This window comes from Crinia signifera, chromosome 7, assembly GCF_055691185.1.
Source record: "Crinia signifera chromosome 7, ASM5569118v1, whole genome shotgun sequence".
Classification (NCBI taxonomy): domain Eukaryota; kingdom Metazoa; phylum Chordata; class Amphibia; order Anura; family Myobatrachidae; genus Crinia; species Crinia signifera.
Window position 1 is genome coordinate 194,904,645 of NC_139223.1, and position 19,707 is coordinate 194,924,351.

General features: G+C 41.8%; 1 protein-coding gene across 5 annotated transcripts in view; it reads right to left on the minus strand.

Annotated features, from left to right (window-relative positions):
* ITGA6 (integrin subunit alpha 6) overlaps positions 1 to 19,707 on the minus strand; it is a 66,597-nt gene that overhangs the window by 27,600 nt on the left and 19,290 nt on the right. For 2 of the 5 annotated variants that reach the window (XM_083154804.1, XM_083154803.1), the window contains exons 2-6: positions 8,634 to 8,758; positions 7,918 to 7,997; positions 7,303 to 7,558; positions 5,795 to 5,926; positions 1,458 to 1,671 (exon numbers count right to left, since the gene is read on the minus strand). In XM_083154804.1, the coding sequence (XP_083010930.1) occupies positions 1,458 to 1,671; positions 5,795 to 5,926; positions 7,303 to 7,558; positions 7,918 to 7,997; positions 8,634 to 8,758 (807 nt within the window). Of the gene's footprint in view, positions 1 to 1,457; positions 1,672 to 5,262; positions 5,380 to 5,794; positions 5,927 to 7,302; positions 7,559 to 7,917; positions 7,998 to 8,633; positions 8,759 to 19,707 lie in introns of all 5 variants that reach the window. The other 3 variants (XM_083154802.1, XM_083154807.1, XM_083154806.1) reach the window with 2 other exon arrangements.

Consider the following 19,707-nt stretch of genomic DNA (forward strand, 5'->3'; position numbering starts at 1 on the left):
ATTTGGCACATTTATCCGCATTTGTGTAGTGTAAAATTAGAGATACATTATGTTATCTTTAGTTTTATGTTTGTAAGCCAAACAGGAACTTGCTAGGAAAAGGAAACACAGGAGCTGTGAGAGATAAATAAGACATTGTGGCTGAGTGGTCAATGGGAAAAGCTACTGAATTAAATAAAGGAAAGTTCAAAACACTGGAAATTACATTTAGGAGCCGAGGAAAGAAGAGAGAACGAAAGAACTCCGGGGTTGACAAAGTTCAAGACACAAAACTTTTTTTTAAATAGTAAAACGCGTGAAGTTAGGATGTGGAGCTACGGGGAGGGAGGCTGGGCTGAATCATCCATCAGGCAATGCTAGACTACTGCCTAGGGCTGGATTACTCTTAGGCTGGGCTTACACGGTCAGATTAAATGCCTGTCAGTCCGACAGACATTTTGGGGGGTATTCTGTCCCAACTGCTATTTCCAACTGCTATTGACTTTGAAAGCTGTTAGGCCCGTTTTGTCGATTACGGCCGTGAATTGTCATGATCACGGCCGAATCTCGACAATCGGACACACGCCCCTTTTTCGCAGATCGCAAAGCGGGACATTGAATCACAAAAACGGGCCAGGGTCACAGCTGTTGGGACAGATGGGCAGTCGTGTCCCAGGATTGACCCCTTTATCTGACACTATAGATGTCCAGGACATACACTGTGATACACCTGATATGGGCGGAGACAAGGGAGGGAGGAGACATTTTCACCTTCCTGCCCATGCGAAGAAACAGGAGAAACGTCAACAAGGCATATGCTGCCTGAGGCGTCCAACCAGACACTCAGAAAATATTGCATAGGAAGGACATACTGGACGATCTGGCATGCCTGGACAATTATATTTTCTGATCGGTTGGCAGCATACACATTGCAATTATTGGCGGATCAGATAATAGTGAACCTGGTATTACCCAATTATATTTGTGTTTCTGGGTTTTTTTTGTAAATGTAGGGGCAACAGCGGCCTATAATAGTACCCTGCCCAGTACCCCTGGGGTCTTAATCGAGCTCTGGGAAATGAAAGTCCCTGGATGCCGGGAAGGGAGGGGTATATAAAGGATTATTCAATCTTCTCTAAGTTTTCGGCTTCCCAAATAATCAGCACATTCCTAGTCATTGCAGCTGGCTTTTCAATCTTCTTCCGACCGAGACTGAATAGGCCTAATGTCATTTCGCCCGAAAATTGTTTAAAGTGCCGATTTTTCGGACTATCGGAAACATCGGCACAGATTGAATATCTCCCGTAGACTTTAGAGACATAGAAATAGGAAAAACTCTGAGGGCAAAGAGATGCTCTTGATCTGAGAAAATAAAAGGCTCTGAAACTGGAGAAGTGAAGCCCTGAAGCTGTAAGTATAGTTTTAATTTTAGAAAGATACCCATCAAATAATTAGGAAACCCCAAATTTTAAACTTACTTGTCACTGTTCAGATCCACCACTGCTACATCATAACCAAAGGAGGAGGCCAGTCCCTCGCCTTCAAAGATAAACTCGGGTGACAACATCCTTTCATTGGGTGGATACTTCTTCAGGAGGACAACAGCTCCGCTGTGATTGGCTCTAGGGGCCCCTGATACAAATGTCATTTCTTCTTGAGAGGTAATACCTTTACCGGTGTCTAAAGAAAACCCTGGCAACAGGAAAACGGAACACATATGAACAACAAAGTACCTTAAAACCTAGGAGCATAACCGTATCATGGTGCATAATGTAAGCGCATAACCGTATCATGGTGCATAATGTAGGAGAATAACCATATCATGGTGCATAATGTAAGCGCATAACTGTATCATGGTGCATAATGTAGGAGCATAACTGTATCATGGTGCATAATGTAAGCGCATAACCGTATCATGGTGCATAATGTAGGAGCATAACCGTATCATGGTGCATAATGTAGGAGCATAACCGTATCATGGTGCATAATGTAGGAGCATAACTGTATCATGGTGCATAATGTAAGCGCATAACCGTATCATGGTGCATAATGTAGGAGAATAACCATATCATGGTGCATAATGTAAGCGCATAACCGTATCATGATGCATAATGTAGGAGAATAACCATATCATAGTGCATAATTTAGGAGCACAACCATATCATGGTACATAATGTAGGAGCTTAACCGTATCATGGTACATAATGTAGGAGCATAACCATATCATGGTGCATAATGTAGGAGCATAACCGTATCATGGTGCATGATGTAGGAGCATAAACGTATCATGGTGCATAATGTAGGAGCATAACCGTATCATGGTGCATAATGTAGGAGCATAACCGTATCATGGTGCATAATGTAGGAGCATAAACGTATCATGGTGCATAATGTAGGAGCATAACCGTATCATGGTGCATAATGTAGGAGCATAACTGTATCATGGTGCATAATGTAGGAGCATAACTGTATCATGGTGCATAATGTAGGAGCATAAACGTATCATGGTGCATAATGTAGGAGCATAACCGTATCATGGTGCGTAATGTAGGAGCATAACTGTATCATGGTGCATAATGTAAGCGCATAACCGTATCATGGTGCATAATGTAGGAGCGCAACCGTATCATGGTACATAATGTAGGAGCATAACTGTATCATGGTGCATGATGTAGGAGCATAACCGTATCATGGTGCATAATGTAGGAGCATAACCGTATCATGGTGCATAATGTAGGAGCATAACCGTATCATGGTGCATAATGTAGGAGCATAACCGTATACATTGGGGGTCACAGAAAGTATTACAGGTACATGGTGTTAATTTACTAAGATGGGAGTTCTGTTGAAGATGGGATGTCCTATATTTAAAGATGATAGAAACATAGAATATGAATAAGAACCACTTGGCCCAACTCGTCTGACCTAAACACATGTACAAGCGCACATATATACACTAGAGATATTTTTTGCCAAGAGCCAATTAACCTACCAGTATATTTTTAGCTTGTGGGGATAAACCGGAGTACCAAGCAAGCACGGGGAGAATATACAAACTCTACAAAGTTAAAGCCATTGAACATATGACCTGTGAGGCAGCAATGCTAATCATGACACCATCTATACCACCTGTATTATCATGCATATTAGCAGGGTATTTTACTTTTTTATGTCAACGTTAAATGTATTTTTGTCCTTGAAAATGGTTCTTAATTAAAATAATACTTATTTATTATTAGGCTATGATGCTCTTCTCTTCCAAGAAGGGAGTTTACGATAACAGAAAGCTACAATTTCTCAACCTGGAAGCATCACATTCTATATATTTAATCTAAAGCCACATAATAGTGTTATGGAAACATACAGTAAAATCTCTTTTAAAGTGGAGCATTTAAGCTGTAAGTAGAGTATTACTAGGTGAATTACTTTGGAACAATTCCTGTTTCCCAATCACTGCTAGGTTTCTCAATGGAAGTTTACGAACAATGTCGAACAATGAACAATGTTAATGTGTCCATCAGTATTAGTCAGCGACTAAGGTATCAAACTTTGTAACTGAATTTAACATTCAAAAGGCTTAAATGAAACATATTAAATAATGAGAGTAATGAAATTGAGGTACTCTTTACCTAGAAGGGCGCCCGTCGTGGTGATCGCGGGTACATTTATGTCTGGCCGCGACGCGACCGACGCGATGCCCGCGATTTCCCATTGAAACCCATGTTAAACATGGAAATCGTGTCGGTCGCGTCGAGGCCGGCCATAAATGTACCCGCGATGCCCGCGACGCGATGCTCCCGATTTCCCATAGGAATCAATGTTAAAAGGCGCGATGGACCCGATTTTACTGTAAAATGGCTCAATGGACCCGATTTGGCCATAGAAATCAATGTTAAATGGGCCACAGAGCCCATTAACCCTTAAATGTCCCCCCCAATTTTTAACGCCACCCCACGATCCACGCGAACCCGAAGCGTGGCGAGCGCAGCGAGCCCGCGAGGGGCGGCGGTACGCGTCCTCCGACCTTTTCATGCCCTACTATCCACTAGGGCGTGGAGTGAGAATATAATAGTGTGGCGAGCGCAGCGAGCCACCGAGCCCGAAGCGGTAGACGCGTCCCCTCGCGGGCTTCACAGGTGTCGGCGTCGCCACGGACACCTGTGAAGCCCGCGAGGGGACGCGTATAACTGTGAAGGTATCCGCGTCCCCTCGCAGGGCACGCTGCGCTCGCCACGCTTCGGGCTCGGTGGCTCGCTGCGCTCGCCACACTATTATATTCTCACTCCACGCCCTAGTGGATAGTAGGGCATGAAAAGGTCGGAGGACGCGTACCGCCGACCCTCGCGGGCTCGCTGCGCTCGCCACGCTTCGGGTTCGCGTGGATCGTGGGGTGGCGTTAAAAATTGGGGGGGGACATTTAAGGGTTAATTGTGCTTATTTGGGCTCTGTGGCCCATTTAACATTGATTCCTAGGGCCAAATCGGGTCCATTGAGGCATTTAACAGTCAAATCGCGGTCAATCAGGCTTTTTAACATTGTTCCCTATGGGAAAATCGCGGTCATCGCGGTCATCGAGGGCATCGCGGCCATCCCGATTTACCCGCGATGCCCGCGATGACCGCGATTTTTACCCCCGACGACCGCGATTTCAATCGCTGGCGCCCTTCTAGGTAAAGAGTACCGAAATTGATGTTACATTTACTAAAATGCACTTCTGATTCTAATACACTCCAAATTGTAATTTAGCAAACTGTGCACCATAATGTCATAAGGCTGTCCATGGAACACATATGGAAGACCAGGGTCGGACTGGCTCACCGAGTTGCAGGGGAAACTCCTGTGTGCCCACCTCCTTCTCAAGGTATAAGGTTCCTGATTGGGCACTAAAATTATACTGTACATTATACATTTGATTCTTTAGAATGCACAGGACTATGGTGTATCATGTGTAGACTAGTAGTAATTAATATATATATTTATAAGGGGATCCAAACAATGCTCTCTCTAAGCCGCTATGGTGCTTGGCCACACCCCTTGGAAGGCTGGCCACGCCCCTAAGCATGGGTCCACACCACTGCATTCCCCTGTTGGGCCCTTCATGCCCCAGTCCGACACTCTGGTAGACTATGGTATATGTGAATTCCATTTCATTCAAATGTTGAATGCCTCTCAAGACAGATTCAGTGCTGTTGAGATGTAATGATTTGGTGATGGAGGCAATGATGATGATGTCACACAAGTGATTTCACCAAAGCATAGCACATTCCACCAGAAACCACAAACCTAGGTAGCTATTAGTCGTCACGTCAAAGAATTTCTTCCCCCTTGCTTTGGGGGGTTCAGATTTATAAAGAAACTGGTCAGGGTCAGTATTGGACATTGTTGTCATAAACAGGAGACCTGTATGTATTCAAAATAACAAGAAGATAGAGAAAAAGGCAAATAGAAAATAACAATACTTGAATATAGATATATACAATGAATAAAGAAATATTGCAATACACAAAGCAGAAAGTCAAAACGTTTGTAGTCTACATTTTTTTTTAAGAAAGTAGTTTGCTTTTTTATGATAATATATAAAAGTTTTTTTTAAATATGGCAAATCAAGTAGGTACAAGTGATATACTTTAGGCATGAGGCACAAAGCCCCTCATGGATCATTAATGTCACTGCTTCCTTCATTGATAGACTGCTTTCTCTTAAATATTGATTCAGACCACACTAATGACTAACTCCAATCAGTGTAGGTGACAGAGACCCTTTCATTAATACTATCTCTATAGTTAGACAAAACCAGAAGTGTGGTCATGGTTACCTAGGTAACTGTTAGCTGGAACCGGTACTAAATCTGGGTTGCGTTTTGTTTCACCACCAGTTTCATAAGGGCCATCGTCAAAAATTAACATGTCTTCCAATGTACTATTTTTCTGTTCTGCCCGGACAAACCCTGAATGGATGAAATGGCAAATCAAAATTAAAACTATGACGAATGCACATGAACAAAAAATATATTATAACCAAAAAAAGTAATTTAGTAAATGTACAATAAAATGGTTAATGGCAATATGCATGTATCTCATTTAAGAAAATTATATAAAAGTTTTAAAAAAAATGATCTAAAGGTGCAAATGAAAAAAAAACATACCACTTTTTTCAGGAACAGCATTTAAAGATCTACAGAATATTTTAACACTTTCAAAGAAATTTCTGCATATTAAATTGTGTTGTACATGGAATGCTTGAAAAACAAGCCCAAGAAAATAGACCACCAAGAAATTACTGCAAAAAGAAGGTTATTGTGGGTTTTAGCGCTCCCATGATTTACATGATTTACCTTATTCAATTGCAAATTTTTAAAAATGGGATTCTTGCAAAAATTTAAAAAAAGTAATACAAGTATATAAAGCAAATGTTTTTCAGCAAAATAAGTGCTCAAATTAAATTGTGGGGCTTATAAAAAGGGTATAATATATATTTGGATCATCTTAATCACCTTTCCAAAAAACTTTTTATAAAAAAAGATACGTCATTATTGTCCAATTAAAAATAATTAAAAACTTATATAAGTGCCTTGTGCTAATTCAGGGGGTCTCACAGGGATTCTGAACCAAATTTACCTTAAAATAGGGATTTTCCCCAAGCTAACCACCTGCTCAGAGGTGGTGAAGTGATATTTGTTGAAAACCTTTTGCCAAAAATTTCTCAGGAACAACTGAATATAGACTTATAAAGTGACAATAAAAGCCCCATTTCTACATATTTTCATCAATTATTTAAGAAAATAAAATGTCAGTTTCCTAACAAGTCTAAATGCTAATAAGAAAATCCATAAAAATAATAATGTGTCTGTGAAAATTAGAAAAAAAAAATTCATAACAAAAACATAAAAACAGAAAGAGTGACTTGATGTGAATATGGCATCCAAACAAATAAGCAAAACAAAAATCTATAAACCGTGCCTGCTGAATTAATAGAATTACTTAATAGATCTGTGATAAACGTTGCATACAACTAATGGTAATAACAACCAACTGCAATGCCCTGACTTCCTGTCTCTCACTTACCTGTAATTATAGATATTTCTTGTACAAATTTTTACTTTGTATGTAGTGCAGTTATTATATCCAAGATGTTAATAGGTCTGTACACTAGGTGTCATTAGTCTACATTTAATAGCATACATGGACCACAACCATTTAACCCTATGAATACCTTTGGGTTCCATCCCTGTAGATTACAACTTTTTTTTATTCCAGCCAAATGGAGCCTCGCCAAGTGCTAAATCTTGTTTGCCCTGCTATCAAATGTGGCAAAGTGGCATACCTTTCCAGTTGTACGTTCCCGGGGCACCAAACACAACGTAATGGTAGTCTTTTGTAAATGTTGCTGCTACACCTTGTTGGCAGGACCCAAATTTCTCATGACCCCTGACTCGCCCCTCACAAAAGTTCCACTCTCCTCCATCCATTTCATCTGAGATAGTGAGGTCCTCACTCAGGACGTAACATCTTCCTGTAATGTCCCGAGATTCTTGGGTGGTATTCACAAATCTCCTCCTCTCATACCGATGAGCACAGGTCTGTTGTTACAGTGGGAAAGTAGTCAGTATAATGTTATTGTGACTAAACAGTAGCAATGACTCTAGGATCATAGATGCACATAATTAAAAAAAACTGCCCCTGCACAGCTTTAAATTAACGCTTGCCACTATTGGCTGCTATATCCAGAGCAGCTAAGAAATGCTTAATTTTTCAAGGTGACGTTTTGATGAGTGTCATTTCTTCATGGCCATTAGCCAGTAAGAGTTTGTGCAAATACTGTCATCATTGAAAGACATTTTTCTATCTGTACAGTTTTTGTATTAGTTGTGGTTACCACCCCCCCCCCCCCTTTAACACTTAAAAAAAATGAAGTTTTAAAAAAAAATGTAATACGTACCACAACTTTGCCTCCTGGTCCTTGACTTTGGACACTTACACCCATCCATTGGTTCTCTTTATTCTCAACTAATAAGTCAACTGAAAAAAAAGGAAAAATTCTTCCTTAGATATATATAGTTATTCATATAATGTCTACATCACACCCAGTGCTACCTAAACCCTAAACACAAACCATACACTGAGAATCTACAAATCTGGGCCTTCCTGCCATACTAGAGACTGTTAGGAGGTATGCTTATCCTATACATACAATTATTAAGTTATACATCAGTATAGTCATAATCGTCAACAGTTCTGTCATCTATAGTCAATGTTTCTTTACAGTAGGTATTTAACCATGGTGAACCAACAATGTGCAGTCAATGCACAAGTTCAGAAAGCGGGGCTAGCCCTCCCCATCGGGATCAGCGATCCCATCAATAGTAAAACACTAACCATCACTAGTTGATAAAAGGGCGGAAGGTTCACATTTTGCACAGAGCGCTCCATTTTGAAGCCGATCTATTGCTGCCTATAAACGTGTACAATTTGGAACTCATTTTATACTTTTATTAGGGAACCATACAATAAAAATATTCAAAATATGTAAAAGTAACACTTGTAAATAATACAGACAGTATCCTGGGCCCAACAAGCTACCATGATTAATTTAAGACATTGATGGAAGTGTCCTGAACATTATTTTATTAGATAAGAGAAAAGCTAGACGCTCACCTGTGTCATCAAACACAACCCGTGTGCACGGTGCAGTGGCTGTAATATCACAGGCAAATAAACCACCAGTTACATTGGCCTTCTGAGCGGGAAAAGCTTTTGTTTTAGGTGCACCAACCAACAATCTATGAAGAGAAAGACAATTAAGATGTTATTATTCCATATAGTTCACACTACAAGTTGCTTTATATAAGTGTTACTAGAAGCATTCACAAAAACATGACATTTTGGAGCAGATACTTGAGGTGAGTTTTCATCATGGGAGGATTTGCAGTATGTGCAGCCAACAACAAGGAGATTGCCCAATGATGTGATTAAAACGGCATGTTTGAGAATGCGGTCAGAAGAATATGAGCCCTAATTGCCTGTAGTTGGGGTCATCTTCTGATCGCACAATTAGGCAAGTTATACACCAGCAGACCGGGTCATACGCGGCTTGTGACCCCTTCTAGACCAGCATCCCGACTCGGCATAATGCCAGGCAGGTGGTGTCACTGGAGCCGCCGCTGGGAGACAAGAGAATCTCCCGGTGACCATCTTTTCCATTGCAGTAAAACCCTGAGCACCTGTCATGTTGAAATTCCGGGTTGTCAGATCTTTTACACCACCTGCAAACCCAGGATTTTGTGCAGTCCCGTGAAAAAAAACCTGGGTTTGCTGGGCTGGTGTCAAAGGGTTATTAAACCCCACCGGGAATTTTTCCCAAGACCCAATTGCAAAGCCGTAACTTTGTGAACCTCATAGAAACATTTTTTTTAGAGATACCTTTCAGCATTTGTTAATTTTAAGCCACATAATAGAGCATTAGTTCATTTTCTAAACCATAATAATGCTCTAGTTAATGCTATGCCCGATAATAGCACAATCATTTATCTTATGAACTATAATAGAACCCTAGTTCATGTAATGTCCCTATGTAGGGCTGCCAATACTCATTATGCAACACAGTACCCACAATTCACATTATAACATACAGTGTCCCCAGTTCAAGTTATGCTACACTACAGTGCCTCCACTTCATATTGTGCCACATTTTCAGTGCCTCGTTCATATTATTAAACACTATAAAGCCATCCAGTTAATGTTATTCCAAATTGCAATGAGCAGGTCCAGAAGCATAACTAGTTATAAGCAGAAGTTTGTATCTACTGCCTAATGGTGGAAAATATAACACATGTAACTTTAGGCCCATACACACTGGGCGACTTTGATCTGAAAGTCGCTCAAAACACCCAGTTTGAGCGGCTTTTAGCTCAAAGCGCCCAGTGTGTATGCCCCAGCGATGAGCGGTGAGCGCTGCTGCACGCTCCCGCATCATCACCGGGAAAGCCGTTTAAGTGCTGGTGCGGCTTTCAGGACGGCTTTGCATAGCTTTTCGCTATGCAACGCCGTCCCCCCCCCCCCCCCCCCCCCCCTCAGTCGGTGCCGGGCAGGGGGAAAGCTGCTCAGTGTGCATACACTGAGCGGCTTTCCCCGCAGCGATGATTGGCATCATCGCTGTCCATACACATTGGGCATAGTCGCCCAGTGTGTATGGACCTTTAGACAGGGAAGCTGGCCCCTCTTAGCTCTGGGCCCCATAGCAGTGTCACTCTCTGCACCTATGGTATGACCTTGATCGGACCTTTGGCAATGACAAAATATAAAGTGATGGTGGTAGGTAGGTAAAGTCAAGTGGTAGGATTTGTACAAATTATAAATGTAACATGTATTTCTTGTGAAAATAGCCAAGCATCTTAAAACTCATCAATAGCATTGGTAACAGAGATAATACCATATGAAAGACAACAACGTTCTAACAAATATTACAGATTATGTATTACATAATACAATATTATTATTGTATTTGTTAAATATAATTTCGGAGTTTAAGTTTAATTGACCTGTAATACACCCACCATGCTAATGCCGCAAACATATTACATGCACACAGTTATATTAATTCCTTTTGAAATCTTAAATAAAACAAGAACACTGTTCCTACAACTGAAAAACAATTTCACAGATATTAGTTGTCATTCCGTTTTAGCTATTGGTGATGAATTGGCACAATACAGCTCCATGTAATGCGGGTGACATCTACCATGAGTGTTGACGTGAGGTCTTTTTGTTTACAGCTATAGAACACCGCTGATAGTTGAAAGTAATAGAGATAAGTGGTGAAGCTCACAAAGTTGGAATCAATAGGGAAGATGTCAGTAAATTAAATTGTCACTTGGTATTTCTGAAAGTGAATTAGATGAAATAATACAGGCAGTGCACAATTGAGGTCATATACTTACTGGGGGTTGAGATATTTTTATTTATTTATTTAAGACGCTAGAAATATAATCTCTAAGATTTTACAGATTTTAAAGATCACTGCTTAGTTTTAAACACAAACTCAATACATTTTATGAAGTAGCATTTAAGAAAAAAACACTACATCATGCACGCCAAACTGGCAATGGGTATGGACCCTGGGACAGATTCTAATTTGGGAGAAAAGAAAAGGCAAGAAACTGTGAACCTGATGGGATCATGTCGCAATGTAAATAGACTCTGATTTTATTTATTTATTGACAGTTTCTTATATAGTGCAGCAGAATCCGTTGCACTTTACACTTGGAAACAAAAGTGATAAAACTAACTGGGTAGAAACAAACCGACATAGAGGTAGAAGGGCCCTGTTATAACCCCAGAACCCACAGTATAGAATAATACAGAAACTGTAATCTGTCAGAAATATAGAGGTATATAAATAAATTATATAACTCTCTTCAAGCCATTGAATGGTCAATGAGAGTACCCAGGTACATAACCCAGTGTGAAGTAGTCCTCTCTCCCCTTGGTCTGCCCCAGGTCTGACGTGCAGTTAGGCATATAATTTAAGAGGCTGAATGACTAACCTGGGCAGGTTGGGACAACGATAATTGGACTAAGAGTAGCGCTGGTTAAAAAAGTGGCAGGACACCTATGCATTTGTAAAAATACATTGTTTATTATTATTTTATTATAAGTCGGCAATACACAATTGGAGGGAGATTTGTATATGGCACAATTAGCCCAATAACGGTGGGGTGGAGTTTGGTTAAATCTGTCTCATTAGAAAATGTATTCAGTTAGGAACGACCGTATTTGGGTTTTTTTGGCTGGTTTTTTGGTACTTGTGAGTTATCTGGGCGCCCGATTTTTGGATTGTATGCCTTAAGTTAAGGCATACAATCAGATGCGATGCGATGCGATATCGCATCGCATCGCATCGCATGCGACCATCGGATGCGATGACCCGATTTTTCCATAGTAATCAATGTTAAAATGATTCCTATGGAAAAAGGGGTCCTTTTCATACCCCTACTATCCAAGTAGGCATGGAGTTGGATATAAACCTGTGGCGAGCGTAGCGAGCCACCGAGCCCGAAGCGTGGCGAGCGAAGCGCGCCCCGCGAGGGGACGGTATTCTGTGTCCCCTCGCGGGGCTCGCTACGCTCGCCACGCTTCGGGCTCGGTGGCTCGCTACGCTCGCCACAGGTTTATATCCAACTCCATGCCCACTTGGATAGTAGGGGTATGAAAAGGACCCCTTTTTTCCATTGAATTCCATGTTAAAATGGACTCAGTCCATTTTAACATTGATTCCTATGGAAAAATCGGGTCATCGCATCGCATCGCATCGCATCCGATGGTCGCATGCGATGCGATGCGATGTGCCCGATGCGACCCGATTTTGAAATCGGGCGCCCAGATAACTCACAAGTACCGTTTTTTTTTTCATATAAAATTTAACAGATCATTGTTTGAAACAATACACTGCAAGTTTATCGTTCCAACTTGCCATTTCATCGGCATGTTGGAATGATAATTGTGGAGTGTATGGCCAGCAGTTTCTTTCTTTACAGTAATAACTAGAACCAGTACTCTTCTTACTGTTCCTAAAGAGATTTGAATTCCTTCTCAAGGTCAGGCTATTAATTTGACCTTCACACATAATTGTTCCTGTCCGTGCAAATGCAATTAACTACGTATAAGGAATAATTTAACAGAAGTAGAACAAAAGACCTGAAAGGTGCAACAATTTTTGCCTGAGGCAGCATGAATTGGAGCATTAAATTAACTAGCCATTGCAATTTTCTCCCCAAAATAATTGGTATTTTGCTAGAACTCCATCATACAACTGCAATACCTATCTATTGGACTTCAACAGAGAATATAATTGCCGTGGCAGTGTCAGACAAATGTTTAAAACCTCAATTATTTGAATATTATTGTTTATTTATATCACGCCATATTTGCTCAACCACTTTTTTCAGATGGTCAGCTGAGGTCCACAGGGTGTCTTAGCCACTAGTATACCAACTATTGTGTATAGCAGTTCCGGCCAAACTGGTCTTCGGGATCTACTAAGGGCTGTTTCACACGCTCCGGCTGACATTGGTGACAAAAACCCGCACGGCCACAAGTCGTGCCGTACACAGTAGTTAATAATGGACAGGATTGTGTCCATTCATACGGGACGGTCACGGCCCGGCCGCCCGGTTGCAGCCAGCTGTCACCACTGGAAAGGACGGCTGCCATGCTGTGGCCATCCCGACCACTGTAAACTTCTGTGCACGGCACAGCTTCTTGGCCGTGCGGGGTTTCGCCTCCCGGCGGCTGCCAGTGTGTGTGAAAGGGACCTAACAGTTCATGTTTTCAAGACCACCGGATGCACAGGTGTATTCCTTACTGTCACATTTTCAAACATGTACTGCATTCATTCCTAACTGATATTCTTCAGATCCACAGGTGGACTGGAAAACATGAACTGCTTGTACATCTTCAGAAACGGTTTGAACACCTATGGTGTATAGGTTATTGAAAATTAGGGTTTCCAAATTGTTAGATTTCGCAGACCAATCATGGCTTTAGGATTGCAGTGTAACTATCAGATGTTTTGTGGGCCGTGTTGACAATTAAACAATTTATTAAAAAAATTCTGTACAAGTTAAGTTAAATGACGACCCTTTCTGTTCATGTGATCTCTATTACAATTTGTAGATCCGATCTTTGAATGAAAATGATCAGCAAATTCCTAGAAAATGTTGGCAATGTGTTGACACATATTGGTGTATTGGAGAATCATTAAATCTGGGACAATAACATGAAATTGGGAAATCGTTCATTGTTATTGCTTGTGTATGGGCTCAATAAGATCTATTTGTAATGCAACGAAGGCACATCCAATTAGAAATCATGAAACTGAGGGTCCGATTCAGGATCGCTCTTAGCGTCCTAGCACTTATAAATAAAAGTAATTTGAGACTGACTGAGGGATGTGTTCTCATTACACATCCTCTCGCATGTTACCAAGGGGATTCTGACGCGGCGGGGTGGGGTCGAGCGTTGTTATGCCGCTCGCTAATCAGCAAAGGGCTGCTGCTTAGAGAGCAAAAATGAATCATACCCTAAATTATATGATATCTTTATCATTCACATATAAATAACTTCCAACTGAAAATGACCATTGCTATTGCCTCCTCACTGGTCTTCACACAACCAGACTGTCACCTCTCACAGGGCCAGCTGCACTAAGCTTCAAAAGTGATAAAATGGAGAGTGATAAACAACCAGCCAATCAGCTCCTGCCTGACAGTTTTCAAACACACTCTGTGACATAGCAGGCTGGAGCTGATTGGCTGGCTGTTTAGCACTCTCCATTTTATCAGTTTTGAAGCTTAGTGCATCTGGACCATAGACTGCTGGCCCCTCCTGAACGGATTACATTGCCTCACACACATTAGGAGATCCCAGAAAAAGACTTGTGACAAAAAAACAGTAACACACGGTGGTACCTTATGGACAATACAGCTACTAATGGAATTTGTCATTGTACAACTATGGGAATGAATGAGAACCGTGGGTGTGACTTATCCAGAATGATTATATAAATATACAAAGCACTTACATGGTACCATAATACAAGTACTAAGCCTTGAAAAGTGATAAACTGGAGAGTGATACCAGCCAAACAGCTCCTAACTAAAGGCCCCCACACACTAGAACGATTTTTTGGCCGATTGTCCGATTTCCGACCGATCGTCCGATATATCAGCCAATTTTTACCGATAATCATTCTAGTGTGTGGGGGCCTTAAGTGAGTTTGAAAAATGTCAGAAGCTGTCGTGTTTCTAGAACAGGTTTGGTCAGCATATCAGTGCTGAAATACAGAACACACTGTGCTACAAGCACCACAGCAGAGAGCGCCTTCCCAGGCAGGGTATAGGAACTGCACCTGTTTTGGAAGATGCAGGGTGCTAGAATGAACACTACTTATGTTATTAATAAGTTGTTACCAGAATAAAGTTGGCTGTACACAGTCATTTGTTTATTAAACATATCAATAAATACAGTTTAATTATACTGACTGCATGAATGGACCTAGTTCATTTTATAGCTTTATTGGCAGTCAGTCCTATCTCCTACCTGGCACACAATACAGACAGATTATCAATTACTACATCATTAAATAAACTTTGGACAGTATTTTTTGGGCCAAGTTCAGGCATTTACACCAGTGACGGAAGTTCATCCTAGTTGCAATCAATGTTGTAACCCCCCCCCCCCCCCAAACTAAAATGATTAGCATGTTCTCACTCTAACCTTACACTGCATTACAATAATGTTATTTCTACAGCACTTTTCTCCCAATAGGACTCCGTGCTTTACATTTACTTTTACAGCACAAAAACAAGACAAGTTTAACAGTGGATATTAGTGAAATGCGTAAGCGAACAGGAAAGTCTTGAGTCTATTTTTAAGGCATTCTACAGTGGGGGCCTCTTGTACTGTGCGGGGTAGAGAGTTCCATAGAGTCAGAGCCACAATGCTAAAAGCTCATTTGGTGATCAAACTACCAAGACACTATAGGCCCGATTCAGAAATGGACCACGTTGAGTTCGCTGTTGTGTCTTTTGCCTGAGTTGCAGCTGTGATAATATTAAATGCTGGTATCAGCCCATCCTCTGGTGTACAAGTGTGTTCCTGAATGTGCCGGGACTGACGCACACTTTCTGCATCTCTGCACAATGTAATGAGTTTGAAGAAACTCAGGAGCCCGAGGTGTGCTCCCTACCACCAGTGCTGTGCCTAAACACGTGCAAAGGGGGCCGTGCGATCGAATGGGCTTATCTCCCGAAGGAGACGGGCCCCGTTTTTCCCCTAACTCCTCTCAACCATAAGGCCGAAGAGGGGAAAATAGGGAACGGTGGGTCCTCTTCGCCGAAGCTTAGAGAGACCCTCTTTCCTCAACCCCCGGAAGGGTTAGGACGGTGGGTCCATCTCTGCACAATGTAATACTGCCGGTGATTCTGTAGATACCACCATCGACACTGGCTCTAGCTCTATCGCAGGTGAGTTTGGTCAGTTTGAGAACGCAGCCACTTGTAGTGACAAGTCTCTGACACTCCCACAACACGCCTATAAGTCACGCCCAGGCCAGTCCCCCCCAGGAACGCCTTTCTGGCTCATTTTGACTATTGCTTATCGCACCATCATCTTTGCCAATTCATTACATTATTATATTGTGTACCAACACGGTAATGCGACTTGTGCATTTACTATAATACTGAAGGGCAGCATCCATTACACTTTCATTACACTATCGTCAACACAGTAATTAGAAATATACATAAATATATACAGTCTTATTACTCCTAACATAAGCCTGGAGCATATGCTAATGATGTACAACTAGTGCCCCTTTCAGACCGCACTTTTTCCCGTTATTTTGCCATTTTTTTTAACCGTTTTAAAACGGTTATTTTTGCAGTCTGAAAGGTGCAGAGTGAATTTACCGGTTCTATTGAACTGGTATTTCTAAAACTGCACTGAAATACTGTTTAAGGACAAAAACTGCACTGAAATACCGTTTAAAGACATGCGTTGTGAAAGGGGTATTAGCTGGCAGACCTGTTTTTAGAAACGTTTTAAAATACCTGGTCAAAGCCAGTTTTGCAGTCTGAAATCAGCATTGGTGCAACTTCTGTATATAAGCCCTACTCTGCTCTCCTTTAAGACATAATATAATGGTAATCACATTATACCAAATCAACAAGTTACATCTGCTTAACTGTAGCTTGTACGAACCACCCTTTAAGTGATATCAGCACTTCATGTTGGCACAGATGGCACTTGCTTTGTGTTACTATTGTGCAACACACTTGTGTAACATACTTAGATTGCAAAAAATATAAAAAGCTTTTACTTCTGTCCCTTTGTTGTTCCCAAATATCAAACAGCGACTTCTTCATTTATCTCCCACTAGTTATGTTCTCTTGCTTGTACAGGAAAGGGTGAAAGTACATGTGATATAGGGCCTTGTTCAGTAGGTTTATTAGACCTTTATTATCATGTCTGAAACATGGAACTACCTGTAACACACAACAGTACAATGCTGTGCTTACTTCCACAAATGGATTGGAGAATATAGGATTTCATTAGCACTTATACTTCTGGAGAACAAAAGCTGCAAAGTGCACTGATCACAGTTGGCGTCTCAGTGTGCAGGTGTTATGTTACATCAAAACAAGGTATTGACTGCATTCACGGCTTAAAGTGATTTATGTACACCCAGGGAAAGTGATGGAAAGTGCAGACTTGCCAAAAGTACAAAAGAATTTGGGTTAACCCCTTTTACACCGCCGAAAAATCCGGGTCAGCGGCGGGTCAGACCCGGATCTTCGGCGGTGTAAATCCCTAACGCCGTGTCCCTTTACACGGGACTTCTACCCAAGTCCTGACCTGGGTAGAACACGGCTAGGACCTGGGTAGAGGGCGGTGTAAATGGGAACGCCGGGTCGGATGACCCGGCTCCCATTTACATGAATGGGGAACGTCCAACCTGCGGACCGCAGCGTCCGCAGGTTGGACGGGTTGTCAGCCTGACACTGACAGCCGGCGCTGCTGTCTGCTATACCCTGCAGACAGCAGCGGCGGCGGGGGAGGGAGGTGAACGGATGCCTGTGTGCGGCATCCATTCACCTCCTGTGCGACGGCGGGGGGAGTGTGCGCGGGGACTGGGGGCAGCCCAGCAGCTTACCTCCTTAGTGCTGGGCTGCCCCCAGCAGCGTTCCGGTCCGGCGTTTTGGTGTAAAAGGGGTATAATTTAGTTCCATCTGTCACCAAGATTGGCCTGGGCTAGGTACTGAATAATGAGATCTCATTGAAAACACAGTATTTATGGACTAGCGTGGCAAATATATGTGTTACTTCCTGCTCAGTAATTAGTATATCTTATATAAACTCAGCAGACAGAACCAGATATTCATTGATGTAAAAATATGTAATATTGACCTGTTACCTGTGCACATACTGTTTATGTTCTTTTTAACAGTTTTAACAGATCATAAAGTCACTTATTATTATAGACTATATTACTAGAATGCAATAATATTTCCACCATGATCTATAATACCCTTTTCACACAGAAAATATAACCCAGGAATTACCCTGGTCTAGGAGGGTAGATCTGGGTTTTTTTCTGTCTGAAAAGGTCAATCCGGACCCTGGAAATTAGCAGTTTTTCCTGGATCTAAATTTAAAAAATCCAGGTTGCCGGCTGTCTGAAAGGGTGAGACCCAGGTTTTTGGGATTATTACACAGAGAAAGCCACTGAATGGCTCTCTTGGCGGCGTGCTGGCTGATTGAGGATGGGCCTCTCTGATTGGCTGGGAGGGTGTGGCACTGGCGCTGGCCTCTGAGGTCTTTAGGGAGCTACGAAAAGGACAGCATGGCCCACTGGAAGGAGCAAGAGGTGAGAGAGATGCGGGCAGTGAGAGGGGAGGAGGAGATCCAGAAACATATCCTTGTGTCAAGCCATGGTTAATGCAATGCAGTGAGCAGTCACCACCCACTTTTCATGACCTCATCTCTGTGTGCCTGTAAAACTGTCCTTTTCTTATGACACACAGTATATTGCAGGAAAAATCAGGCTTCTGTGTGGAAGGGGTCGACACGGTAAATACCCGGGTTTTTTGTGCTGTGTGAAAGGGGGTCAGAGCTTTTAGCTGAGTCTTACCCGGGTTTTTGTATCTGGGTTTTTGTATTTTGGGGTTTTTCTGTCTGAACAAAGTCTCTTCTACTAGTACAAATGCTGTTTATCCAAATATAACATTTACTTTAAGTTACTTGTGCTGAATTCACTGGTGTTGAATAAAGTACCCCACTCATATTAATTAATTGAGCACAGTAGTAAATTAAGTGGAAGGGATGAAGTAGCAGGGGTCATATTGGGAAGGGGGCTCTTTCACCCCCCTATGCTACAGGTTGATCCAAGCAAGGTAGGGTCAAATTAAGGACCACATGGGCCTGAAAATGATCAAGACCTATTGAGAGAAGGGGGAGGAGTTGTGACCAGTGTGGTATGGGTGTGGCCAGTGTGGTGTGGGTGTGGCCAGTTATGTGTGGCTGTGTTCTCCCCCTACACCAACAGCACAAATGTCTCCCTAAATATGTAAAAGTAGAATGATGACATAAATTGGGAGGAAAATAGATTTTTTGTGGATGACTGTCATGGTGATGGGTCTGGTTTTAAGTAGAAGCATGGAGCTGTAGTCCTATCTGCCCGGCTGTTAATCTGGCCCTGGAATGTTCCATATTATGATATTGGATGCAATATAACAATATGTTAAGTGAATGAAATGTCAACTTTTCTCTAGTAATGCAGGAAGACTGGAGGCTTAATGACATGACATATATATGGTGACTCATTGCACAATGCCACATAATAAAATTTGTTATTGTATATTGTGTCCAGGGTCATGATGACATCATTCATGGCTCTACGACCTTCTTCACCCCCAATTCGAACTGGGGAAAAGGCAGCAAGAATGCATTAAACTCAACTTAAATTGGAAACATATGTTTTATTATCTGTAAGCATGTAAACTATTGAATCAGCATTTAGCCACAACATTGCGCTGACCCAACCTCTCCACCGTAAAGGAGTAATCTGCTCCACTGATTGGCCTCTAGTAGTCACTGGCGGTACTTCACCTCATAGAGGTGAGGAGTAGATTGCCTTTTATATATAGAGATTAAGACCAACTTGGCCATGACA